The 13,256-nt window shown below is 37.1% G+C and overlaps 1 protein-coding gene across 3 annotated transcripts in view; it reads left to right on the top strand.

The window, feature by feature from the left end:
- Positions 1-13,256, top strand: part of LOC110371226 (sodium channel protein 60E) — a 158,301-nt gene that overhangs the window by 139,186 nt on the left and 5,859 nt on the right. For 2 of the 3 annotated variants that reach the window (XM_049845219.2, XM_064038216.1), the window contains exons 9-26: positions 3,173-3,288; positions 4,051-4,397; positions 4,507-4,654; positions 5,777-5,911; positions 6,507-6,721; positions 7,047-7,217; positions 7,436-7,629; positions 7,850-8,081; positions 8,552-8,823; positions 9,109-9,353; positions 9,476-9,776; positions 10,220-10,535; positions 10,610-10,885; positions 10,957-11,253; positions 11,326-11,614; positions 11,887-12,080; positions 12,419-12,621; positions 12,903-13,175. In XM_049845219.2, the coding sequence (XP_049701176.2) occupies positions 3,173-3,288; positions 4,051-4,397; positions 4,507-4,654; positions 5,777-5,911; positions 6,507-6,721; positions 7,047-7,217; positions 7,436-7,629; positions 7,850-8,081; positions 8,552-8,823; positions 9,109-9,353; positions 9,476-9,776; positions 10,220-10,535; positions 10,610-10,885; positions 10,957-11,253; positions 11,326-11,614; positions 11,887-12,080; positions 12,419-12,621; positions 12,903-13,175 (4,224 nt within the window). The other variant, XM_064038217.1, reaches the window with a different exon arrangement.

Raw genomic sequence — 13,256 nt, 5'->3', positions numbered from 1 at the left:
CGGATGGAGAAATACAGATCTAAAGTACAGCTTTAAATGTACCGGGAATATTTTTATTTCGAGTTCTTTAAGAACTTATTTTTCAGTTTTTCTTAAACTTCAGTGTACCATTCAACACGTAGTAGTAGATTATAAATACTTTTCAGCAACATTTTTATTTACATTTGTGGGTAGGCAACTTTTGTGTGAAACACTTCATTGCCGTAAATAAGACCTAGCCAATATACATCACCATATTACACTATCATCTTTTGGCTACATGAGAAACAGCAACACCAAACAGGCACCTAATAATTATTTCCAAACAAAATGAAATCAGAACCTACTCTGTTTACCGATTCCTCAGAGAAATGTGCTCGACATGGGAATCAAATAAGCAAGGAAGCACAACAAACTACGGAACGAGTTGCTTCTACTCTAGCACAAGTTGCCGATCTGTCAGTTGAAATGCATCCCAGCTTTGTATTGCACAAGTTTGTGCAACTAATTTAATGTTCTTTGTTTATACGGGCTTTGAATGACGCAGTTTTGTTTTCTTTACATTAAGAGTAACTTGAAATAGTGTAATGTGGTTATTTTTGAGGCATTTTAAGACTGATGTCTCGTATGCGACCTTATCACTAAATGCCACGTAGGTATACAACTAAAAACCATCAATAGAATAATTATGGTTTATCTATATACAGTCGAAAAGACCAAAATTCCTAATCTTGTTTTATTACTACAAAGTCGACTACCGCGCTTGATGCACAGTCGTCCAATTACGAAATCGCAATCTCTATTCAATAAAATGGAAACTTTCTCCTAATTCGTAGCAAATGCTAAACCCTGAGGTGATAACGAAAAGCTCATTTAGTCTGGAACATTCTACCGAGCCATTCTGACGTCTGGCTATTGACTCGACGTCAATATCAAAAGTCTGAAGACAAACTAGACAATTTCAAGTAAAGTAACGCTGTAAAATTGTGTTATTTTCAAAGAGGAATTTCTGGAGAAATTATGTATTGTACATTTTTTTAGTATTACCTATAGGGTTTGCTACAACCTTATAATTATTCCGCTTTATATGAAATTCAGCTACTTAATGGAAGCAAAAATGTGTGAGACCTGCTAAAACGTACAGACTTAAGAAATAAGTTTGAATCCTTATTTCTTATTGGCCACGACCACTCTCAACAGTCCCTCAAATTAAAAAGCAAATCAGACTTATTTGGTCACAAAACATGATTACATGAAAACATATCGTATTGCCAATAACATATCTAGCGCAAACAACTCGTTTCAGATGGATTTGTATCGAGTTTCGCGAATCGTAATCCAATCTGTATGAAACTCCATTGAGTAAAATCCCTTGAGAGAGATTTACGGCGCTCTAAAGCAATTTAAGGAAAGCGTCAAATAGACGAAATGAACACGTTTGTGGACGAATATTGGGACTTATTTAGCTATCGTATATCGGAATTTCTAATTTCCATGTGCTTGAAAGTAGAATATTAAATCTTCATGTTCGCTGAAAATGGTTAACAGGTGTTGATGTCAAATGGAAAGCTTTAAGAATCTCATAACTTGTTGTATTCTCGGTAAAAAGGTATTTATTACGTACCTACACATTTTATGTGTGATTAGTTTAATTGTGAGACTCAAACTAGCTATATACCATAATTACGACCATGTACATTGTAGTTAGTAAGGCCATCATTAATTAAAATTTAAATTTTGCTGTCGCGTTCTATTCTCGATTTTTTGGGCCTTACTACAAAAACTTTAAACCCTGTTTTACACTTGTCTAATAAAATTTTGGCTGCAAAATGAACCATATGTCAACGTCATAATTTGACATTTTTTTAGACAAGGCATAAACTGACGTTTAAAAGTTTTTGTGGTAAGACGGTTTATGTTTTAATAAAACTGGCAATAAGTTCCTCTCACATTAAAATAGGTAGGTACCATAAATACTAGCCTTCACAACAGCGACAATAAAGCGAACTATTAATCTAGAGAAGCTGACGACAAATGTAGTTGCCGCAATCCACAATACACATTTCCGTTTGAAAGCCACCTCACCTGTTTGACCCAATTCCGGATAACTACGGAGTCAACATGCGAATTTACATGATAATACCGTTGCGGGACCATTTACCATACTATGGGCTAAGCCCTGTTTCTATTAGGGGTGAAACTTGAGGATTTTTGAAAATACTGAAAATCTTTTCACTCACTCTCTCTTTGAGCGTGAAGAATAAACTAGTTGCTGAAATTCTATGGCGCTATTTCAAGCAGAGACATCTACAGAATTAAGGCCCGAGTTCATTGATAACATAAACGTCCGTGTGTCTTAAAAACATACTGTGTCGCAATTGTAGACAAAATTATAACACGTATCAGAAAAGCCATAATTTCAGTAGGTGAAACGTTATGTAATGAATACTAAATATTAAGACTCAGATCTTTGACTTCACGTTTTCCAATATGTATTTACAACACATGCATGTAATACATAAATATTAAGTAAATAAACCCAGCATACACTTCATATATGATAGTATCAAACCACGATTCTATCATGCAACGTGCACAGAACACCGTTGCGTGCAGAACACAATTCAGAACAATTGCAACTCAAATGCAAGTTATGTGACTTTAACGTTGTAACTTGTGTCAAATGCAGGTATGCCAAGTTCTTGCTAAATATTAAGTAAATAGATTCGATTTTGATGACTTTTATATGATGCCCGTTAAGGGATTTTTAAAGTCAAAGATGGCAATTGAACAGCAAATAAAAATGCTATGCCGGATTTCGCATCAACAAATCAAACATTTTCTCTGAAAGGGAAAAAATAGGAATGCATAATATAATCTACTAATGACTAGTTTTTAATGTTTTTTTTTTCCAGAATATCATGATGGCCATTGCCTTACCTAATCACTAGGCTTTCTAAATAGAACATTCTTGTTTAGAACCATGAATTTACACCTTTTAGATATAAGTATCAAGAAGCGGGTTTTCTCTTAATCACCCAGCTACCATGAAGAGTGCAGTTTTGGCGTGTTTCTGTTATTTATGTTTAAAAATGTTTAAGCATTTTTTGTTTATTTATCTATGTTTATACATACATGAAGAAATTCATCTTAGATTTCCAAGACTAAAAACGTTGAAACCACGTTGTTACAGCGACGTGAATCGGCGGTCGCGCTCTCGGTCCGTGACCCCGAGCGCATCGCCGCCCCCCCTGCCCGCGCCTCAACCCCCGCCGCCGCCGCACACGTTGCACCCGGATAATGCCTTAGGTACATCTTTTTGAACTTAGTTTTATACGTACTTATGTATGTACTTAGTTGTTGGTCTGTGTGATCATTTTAGATTAAGTTTGATTGTGCTGAAAAAATAGTAGAAAAGGTTCAAGAACTATGAGGGTTTTTTATCCATTTTTTTTATGTATGCTCAATTGGTTAAATTCTCAATTGAACTCTTAATACTTAAGAATGAACAGGTCTTTTTGGAAATCAATGGGGAGTCCTATGACCAGCTTTGGATGTCCTATGGTTGGAATAATAGTGATGATACTAAAATGAAGAGGAAACTAAAGTTTTATCAAGATCACATGGTTTCCAATTTACGACTTGAGATCCATTCACACAAACAATATTTACCTAACGACAGAATTATGTATAGGTACCTACATCATGTTCTCCTAAAGTACTTGGGTAACGATCGAGCCATTTACATCATCGCGTCGAACTAAAAGCTTCTATATAAATATGAATCTTACGATACAACGTAGAAAGATTGATTCCCTGTCGAATATCGTCTATTCTCAGGATATGTTAATACAATTTTGCTTGAGCATAAACGTATTGGATAAACATTTTCAGCTACTCTTACTGAAAATGAAGTTTTCTCTCATAACAATATTTTGTAGAGAGTTAGGGATTATTGTTTGGTAATCTGAGCTTTTACTTGTAGGATGATATTTTACAATGGACATACATTGTTTTATGTTAGGGCTTATAAATCAAAGAGCTATGAATATCTACATTGTTTTGCATCAGGTCGAGGAGCACTTAGTGCAGCAGGTCGCCAATTAAGTGACCACAGCAACAACAGGGAATCGTCACTCGACGACTCAGGAGTGGTGGATGATCACGACGATGGAGAGCATACTTCTGACGATCAGGCACCACACCCACATCCTAGAAGGCATCTTCTAATACCGCAGTTACCGGCACCGCCAAACCACCCACCGACGCCAATGCCGATGCCTAATGTGCAAATGCCGATGCCGATGCAAACGCCGATGCAAATGCAGATGCCGATGCCGATGCATCTTCAGATGCCGATGCCATTGCCAACACCGATGCCGACACCTATGCCGATGCCTATGCCCCAGATTCAACAGGTATTTTTGTATTTTTTTATAGTAATCCAAGTCTTATAAAAACTTGAAAGCTAGAGTATAAACTGATTTACTTATGTGTGCGATTTTCTTAAGAACTCCGGTATTGCAGGTTACGCAAGACAGTCAAACGCAAGATTCAAAACATAAACATCAAACAAAAATCGAAAAGTCTGCAGCAAAACCAAAAAAGCCAGCGAAAAACATTCAGGACAAGTATCCTCTGAACCCTGATTACCTCAACCAGATCGTGGTGCTAGGTAAAATCTATTTCACACAATAGCACATTTTTCACTTCCTAAAACTTTTCTGGTGCAGTACTGCCATCAAATTCAATAAGGTTTCCAACTGGAATGTGAATATTCAGGAATTTCCGCCACATGTCGACAATTGGATGGCAATCAAAAATGAATCAACAATTTGATGGCACTACACAACCTAATCCAATTTATTGGCACGGCTTCAACACTGAAAAGCACGAGACAAATAACACTAAACTAAACGATGCTACCACTATGTATCAGAATGAACGCTTTGCAAACACGAAGGGCTAACAATACTATGACAACGAATGCATTTTATAGGGGTTCAGTCCAATTACTCAAATTAATAAACTTGCAAAATTAATTTCGTAGACTTAGATTAAGGACGTAAGTTTATTGGCTCTCCTTATTGCATGGTATTCAATAACTCTTGTCAAAATTAAGTCACTTAGGAGTTCATTATTTCGACATCTATCAAACTTTAAATGCTTGCGTTCTATGCAATTTTCTACTTTTCTCAATTGGAATTTAATTGTACAGGTTAATTTTCATTACAGTTTCTAAATTATTAGGTAGTTTGACTTTAAGTACTTTTTCTTCTAAGTATTCTAACTATTCACTCTGTTTCAACTCTCATTTGCAACAGATGATATTTTCTTTGGATTTCAGAAGCATTATGTAAGGTTCCACTTTGATTTTTGAACAATCCTCGACAACGTGAACCGTTTGATTGAAAATAATTTCTACGAATCGCTCGTGTACAACAAATTCCCAATCAAACGGTTTCACAGTAATTTATCTTTGGTAGCTTTGCGAATAAACTGTTTCGCAAAATCAAGCATTCTCGTAAAAGCTACCAAAGTTGTAGATACTGCAATTATTATATTATGCAATTAAAACAGTTTTAGGTACTGCTAATTTATCATAGAAATAACTATTCTATTTCTGCGATTTCACTTTTATTTTATCATTTATGATTTATGTTGAAGAGATGGAATAGTTCTTGTCTATGGTTGGTAACATTCACCAGTAGCTTCACTTCTCAATGAGGAACACTTCATTGAGCATTTTAATCCGACACGGTTGCAATCTCGCTTCTACCCTCATTAATATCGTCAGGGGCGGACTGGCCATACAAGCGCGCGCCCGACCTCCCGCAAGCGGAGACGACGAAAATTAATGAGCTCAGTTTATTGGCAGCCACGCACAAAACTCATATGGGCAATTACGAGCAAAATTGCACTTACTTCACAGGTTAGTAAACACAGACGCAAACGCTTCTACCCCCCAGTCCACCCCTGTTCCCCACAGGAAGACTGCAGGGTGACTGCGATTGACTAGCTGTCGTCTTGTCATAGCTCAGAATCGCATTCAAGTCTCCACATTACATGATATTACTTGAACAACAATACTGTTAACACATGTGCATAACTTTTATGCGATTCGTATTTGGAAACATCAAAATTCATATCAGTGTTTTGTCGAACTTTCAGTGTAACCACTGTACCGGTAACCGCACCGTTTGTACACATGATTGGCCTAACTAAATTTTTCGTACTACCATGCTGGTTTTCCTTGCATTTCAATGCAATTTTCCTGCATATTTTCTTAATCCTGACTTCGCTTACAATGCATGATGAGTTGTTTAATATTTTAAAAAGTTATAGATTAATTTAGTAATACGAAAGCTTTGCATTGATGAAATTTAAATTTTGCTCAGTACGCTTTCGCTTATTCTAATTGATCTATTTCTTGAATTCTTTCTTTCTTTTGTTCGTGATGTATTTGTGTGATATTTGTTGTTGTTGATGTTTGTGTATCTTGTTGACTGGTTTGAAATTTCTGGCAGATGAGCTGGTGGATAGAAACTGTGAGTGCTGCGTGTCTTGCTGTATAGACTATGAGGGGTGGCTGCAGTTCCAGAACTGTTTGTATGGGATTGTGAAGGATCCCCTGTTCGAGTTGTTCATTACAACTTGCATTGTTCTCAATACACTGTTCCTCGCGCTAGAGCATCATGGAATGAGTGAGAACGTTAGATCGGCCTTAGATATAGGAAATAAGGTAAACAGAATACCACTATATATTCGACTAAATAAAAAACATTGTTAGGTTGCTTGCATTATTATTTCAAAGCCTATTACAGATTCGTGCCGAACATGACGTCATCTCACTCATTTTCAAACGTACGACCGTGTAATCAAAATTATTTTCCTTAATATAAAACCACTAACGAAGTATTATTTTCCCGCCATATGTGCAACAGTACTCATTTATGCTGTTCATCCCGAATACCACATCATTGACGAATTTATAGCAATGTTCCTTTAGATTTTTTGCGTCAAATATCGTTCCTCTCATAGAGTTTAAACTACTTTTAATTTTGCAGGTGTTCACGTCGATATTTACATTAGAATGTATAATGAAAGTGATGGCAATGAGCAAAGACTTCTTTGCGTGTGGTTGGAATATATTCGACTTGATTATAGTGTCGGCAAGCCTTCTAGATCTTATATTTGAGCTCGTTGATGGCCTATCTGTGTTGCGAGGTCTTCGTTTGGTAAGTTTTAATTATGAAAATACTTTTTCTAAACATCCTATTCCCATTGATCCAATTTTTAATTAAAATTAGACCCGATTCAAAGGGCACTAGCACTTGCACTAGCGAAAATTGACAGTATTAAAAACTTTACATTTAAATTCTGTTGAATATAAGTAATTTAACCAAACAAAGATTAAGTCTTTTCTCCTTTATCTCCTTCTTATTTTTCATTCCAGTTACGAGTGTTAAAATTAGCTCAATCATGGACTACAATGAAAGTGTTGTTGAGTATTATAATATCCACGATCGGTGCTCTTGGTAATTTGACGTTCGTGTTAGTGATAGTTATATACATATTTGCTGTGATCGGTATGCAGCTCTTCTCAAAGTCTTATACGCCGGATAAGTTCGACCCGGATCCAGTTCCCAGGTACGCCATCATTTCTGCATGACTTTCTTTTTCATTACAAATATTATTTACAGATGCGATCTTATTTTTGTATATTTTTTTTACTTAATACGTAGCCTTAGTTTTATATTTGAATATTCATCATTATTCTCCAAAACATCTCTTGCATGTACTTTAATTTCTTCATCGTCTTAATTTTGATCATGTATAACTAACATTTCTGACCCATTAACGTACAAAGGTGGAACTTCAACGACTTCTTCCACTCGTTTATGATGATCTTCCGAATCCTTTGCGGCGAGTGGATCGAGCCTCTATGGGACTGCATGAGAGCTGAACAAGAAACCGGGGCAGAGAGTTGCTTCTTCATATTCTTGCCTGCTCTGGTCATGGGCAACTTTATGGTCCTCAACCTCTTCCTTGCCTTGCTGCTCAACAGCTTCAATAGTGAGGAACTTAAGAATAAGAAGGAGGTTAGTTACCACAGCTTGTTTACTTCCTTTTTACTATAAATATACGAATTTGATAGTTAAGCAAAGTAATTACGACTAGATTCTGTCTAATACGTGGTTATTTAATTTGTGTAGACTTAAGCACCAAAATATTCTTGCTATTTATCTTGTATTTTTGCTCCCATTTTATAAAACATACAATGAAAAGAAACTTAGTACCTACATCACCGCCATCCATTCTTTCCGATCCCCTTTAGTAATGCCTAAAGATAGCATCGGTACCGTTTACCCGACGTGCAGCGTAGGCGTTTGTCGGCGCCATTATCCATTCTTCATTAGCGCGGCGTCTGTGCGACGCATGTGTACGATAAACGCCTACGATATCACCAGATAGGGCTTTTAGTAAAGCGAGGAAAATACGACCTTATAACCCAAGCAAAACAAATGGAAAATAAGACATTTATATAGATGATATTGGTGTTACCTTTCAGGAAGTAGGCGAAGATTCAAAATTAGCTAAAAGTTTCGATAGGATACGTTCAATAGTAAGAAAAAAAGGTTTCCTTATATCGAGAAGTAAAGAGACTGACAAAAAATCTAAATTAGAAGAGCTAGTTAACGAATTTATGACCCAACAACGTACCATGAAGGAGAAAAAGACGTCGATACCGAGCGAGCAGAGGTACTCCGCGTCGATACAAGAGACCATTCTGTTCCCGCACGACAATATTTATAGTCATAGTTATCAAGAGGCTTTAAATAGGTTGGTATTTTTATACATAGCATTTACATAAAATTGTTATAGAAAAATTAAATGGAGATATCTAATAATCTCTGATATTCATTCTATTACATTACTTTAGTCCATGTTTTAACCGAAGTTAAGCTACTGTGAAAATAAAGAAAAGGTATTAAACTGAATAATGCTATGTATGTCGAAGAAAAGGCCATTTTATAAAAATAAATCCTTAACTTTTAAACGAACCTAAGAGGCCACAATTCAAGTTGTCCACAAGCAAAGTTATAAAACTTTACAAAAATATTTCAGGCCAATATCAGTGGGCTCCGATTTTGCCTACCCGCAACTTTACCAAGCGGCCAACAACTTTAACCATGGCAGTCAAGAAACTTTAAAAGACGTGCGTGACTTGGCAGCAGAACACAAAATAACTAGCATTAGGGAAGACTCTAAAGAAAATCTTGAAGACACGTCGCCAACCGAGCAAGTTGCCGCTCAGAAATTGTTGAACCAGATGTCTTCGGGCTATCACACACAGCCCTCGGATTCGAGAGGTAAGACTAAAACCGCGAACAAAAAGTTATTCTACTAACTATACTAAATGAATAATTTAAATTCGGCAAGTTAAACCGTGTCATAAAACATAATAAAAAACTAGAGTGTGACAATATTTCAGACGAAAATGAACATTATGAAATGGCACAGTTGTCGAGTAAAACAACGCCAGAGAAATCCAAGTGGCAACCCAGGGAAATACCGACTAACAACTTAAGTAAGGAACCGGTCAAAGGAACAAATGACGAAGAAATGAAGCGTCCGTGGCAAACTTTAGTCTCATATGTAGATGAATTAACCGTAGGTGGGAGAAAAAACTCACAGGGTCAATATATTGATGCGATGGGAAACTTCCCCGGATTTGGGAAACAGAAAGAGCCGAAAGTACCCGAGAACTGTTTTCCTCGGCAATGTTACGATGCGTATGTATTCATTCAAGAATGTCTCGATGCTCAATGCCATATTCGCTTCCATTTCTGTATTAGGAGTTTGGTAGTTATCCGAGTCTTGTAATTAACCGATTTTTACGATACATTCTTCTTCCTTTGATACATTAATCTTCATGCCCTTAAGAGTTGTGTATGTCTTAACCTTTTGCACTTCTAAGTAACCTACTTATATTATTATTATTATATTGCATCCAGTAATGTAATGTAACTCATCTAACTTTATTGCTATGACCATTGCTTCACAACATTTATCGTATTATCCCCCAACATACGGAACCGACGCAACAAATAAAAGGTTCCAGGCATGGGAAGTAAATTCGCGACTCTCCGTATTTAGGATATGCAGAGGTGTAGGTAGGTACAGGGTTGATTAGATGCTTGTGATCCGAATGTATGGAAATGCGCTGTCCTTTTAGGAGTTCTTGTTGGGATGCATGTATTCAGACCAACTTGGGTCAACGTTGGATGTTCCTCCGAACCTACATCCTGCGGTATGTAGACACTCCAGCCTTCGAGTGGTTCGTATTGGTGCTCATCTTTGCGTCGAGCATCACGCTCTGCTTCGAAGACATCCACCTCGAGAAAAACAAGCCCTTGAAGAAAATACTGTACTGGACCAACTTGGGGTTCTGCATGATCTTCATCATCGAGATGTTTCTCAAGTGGATAGCGTTGGGGTTCTTCAGATACTTCACTAGTTTCTGGACGCTATTAGACTTTACTATAGTATTTGTAAGTACAAGTCCATTCAAAAATTACTAATGCTTTTTTACCATCTCTATTTAACGCTTGAATTCCGCTTTCAGGTTTCAGTATTCAGTTTGTTGATAGAAGAAAATGAGAACTTAAAAGTGTTGAGATCTTTAAGGACTTTACGTGCATTGAGGCCGTTGCGAGCGATATCGCGGTGGCAGGGGATGCGTATCGTGGTGAACGCTCTAATGTATGCGATACCTAGCATCTTCAACGTGTTGTTAGTGTGTTTAGTGTTTTGGTTAATATTTTCTATCATGGGAGTACAGTTTTTTGGCGGGAAGTTTTATAAGTGCGTCGACGATGAAGGAGAATTGTTACCGTTAGAGGCAAGTATAATTTCAAACATCGATTTGAACTTTTTATTTTCCACATTAACAATATTTTTATATAATTTCAGATAGTGAATGATAAATGGGAATGTTATTATAATAATTTCACTTGGATAAATTCTAAGATATCTTTCGACCACGTGGGGATAGCCTACTTGGCGTTATTTCAAGTGGCCACGTTTGAAGGCTGGATGGAAGTGATGGCTGACGCAGTGGACGCGCGAGGTGTAGACCTGCAGCCGGCGAGAGAAGCCAACATTTACGCGTATATTTATTTCGTCATCTTCATCGTATGCGGTTCATTCTTCACCCTTAATCTGTTCATAGGAGTAATCATAGATAATTTTAATATGCTCAAGAAGAAGGTAAATTAAAAATCAAGAAATGCCTCATATAAACAAAAATGACTCATGTTAATTTACTTGTTTATCTTTCAGTATGAAGGCGGAGTTTTAGAAATGTTCCTTACTGAAAGTCAGAAGCATTACTATACAGCAATGAAGAAACTCGGTAGAAAGAAGCCCCAGAAAGTTATAAAAAGGCCGAGGAATCAATTCTTAGCAATGTTTTACGATCTCTCGAATTCCCGAAGATTTGAGATCGCTATTTTCGTTTTAATATTTCTAAATATGCTCACTATGGGCATAGAACATTACGATCAACCGCATTCTGTTTTCTTTATATTAGAAGTTAGTAATGCGTTTTTCACGACTGTATTTGGTTTAGGTATGATACACTTTTCTTATGATCTCGTGTTTACAGTAGTTGAGCGCCAAACCCTATCGTCTTGAACATTGCCAATCATAAATGTCTGTCCATTTCCACTTGCTTATTTCAAATTACAATAAAAAATACTTATCTTAACGAAATGGACGCATCCATTCATATTCAAATCATCAAAACATAAGCGCACCATTCTACACTGGGTTTGGCGCTATCACCACAAACACTACACCCACAATGACCTTCTAAACCTCAACTGCTTCTAACCTTTGCAGAAGCAATAGTAAAAATAGTAGGTCTTCGGTACCACTACTTCACGGTGCCGTGGAACGTGTTCGACTTCCTGCTGGTGCTGGCATCGATCCTGGGCATCTTGATGGAAGACATCATGATCGACCTGCCTATATCGCCCACCTTGCTCAGGGTCGTCCGGGTGTTCCGTATAGGGAGAATTTTAAGACTGATTAAAGTGAGTCCTCTTTCAAATTTTCTTGAACTCCATCTTACTGTAGCCTATTTAATCTTTAATTAATGAAAAGCCCCCATGCAATGTCAAATAATCTGACTAAGCCTATTACAACTTTAGAAAAGAGCCATTTTAGTTACATACAATGCAGTCGTAATATTGATAGAGATGATGGCCAGAGATTGAAAGGAAAAAATACGAAACCATAAAACGAAAAACATACGATAAATTAAAAGAAAAATATATGCATCATAACGAGATTATAAAATAGCATCCCAGTCAAAATCTTATCTAAAAAGAAATTAATATTCAACTTACCCATTTTTATCATTGTTCCCCAGGCCGCTAAGGGCATAAGAAAACTGCTGTTCGCGCTAGTAGTGTCGTTACCCGCGCTGTTCAACATCGGCGCGTTGTTAGCGCTCATCACCTTCATCTACGCCATCATCGGCATGTCGGTGTTCGGCCACGTGAAGGAGCAAGGCGCTCTCAATGATATCGTCAACTTCCAGACCTTTGGAAGAAGCATGCAGTTGCTTTTTCGGTAAGTCCTCTCTTATTTGGGTTTTATACCATCAGCCAGTATTTCCTGAATATTTACTTTTCAAAATCCCCATCGATAACATCTTCGCTAATGTGTATTGTAAATGTCAAGATATGTAGGTACATACTGTTAAAATTAGAGAAGGAAAAACGATTAATTCTGTAGAATTATTCTTCTAGAATGCCAAAAAATTTAGGGCAAAAAAGTGGCATAATTAGGTCAACTGTACGCGATGCATTACAATCTTCCAATAACTACAGCTTCGTCTCCGTATTTTCCAGTTTAATGACATCAGCAGGCTGGAACGACGTATTAGAATCCCTTATGATCCAGCCTCCAGAATGCGAGTTGGGCGAGCACCCTGGGCAAAACGGCAACTGTGGGAGCCCACTGCTGGCCATCACGTACTTCACCTCGTTCATCATCATCAGCTACATGATCGTCATCAACATGTACATAGCCATCATTCTGGAGAACTTCAACCAAGCTCACCAGGAGGAAGAGATCGGTATTGTTGAAGATGATCTCGAAATGTTCTATATACGGTGGTCCAAGTAAGTATTGAACTTAAAGTAATATTTATAGAGTAAATAAGTTGAGTGATAAGTTAAGACCATTCAAACCTGTTGATAGCA

Source organism: Helicoverpa armigera, chromosome 15 (genome assembly GCF_030705265.1).
Source record: "Helicoverpa armigera isolate CAAS_96S chromosome 15, ASM3070526v1, whole genome shotgun sequence".
NCBI classification, from domain to species: domain Eukaryota; kingdom Metazoa; phylum Arthropoda; class Insecta; order Lepidoptera; family Noctuidae; genus Helicoverpa; species Helicoverpa armigera.
The sequence above is the reverse complement of the archived record's forward strand: the minus strand, read 5'-3'. Positions and strand labels throughout refer to the sequence as shown.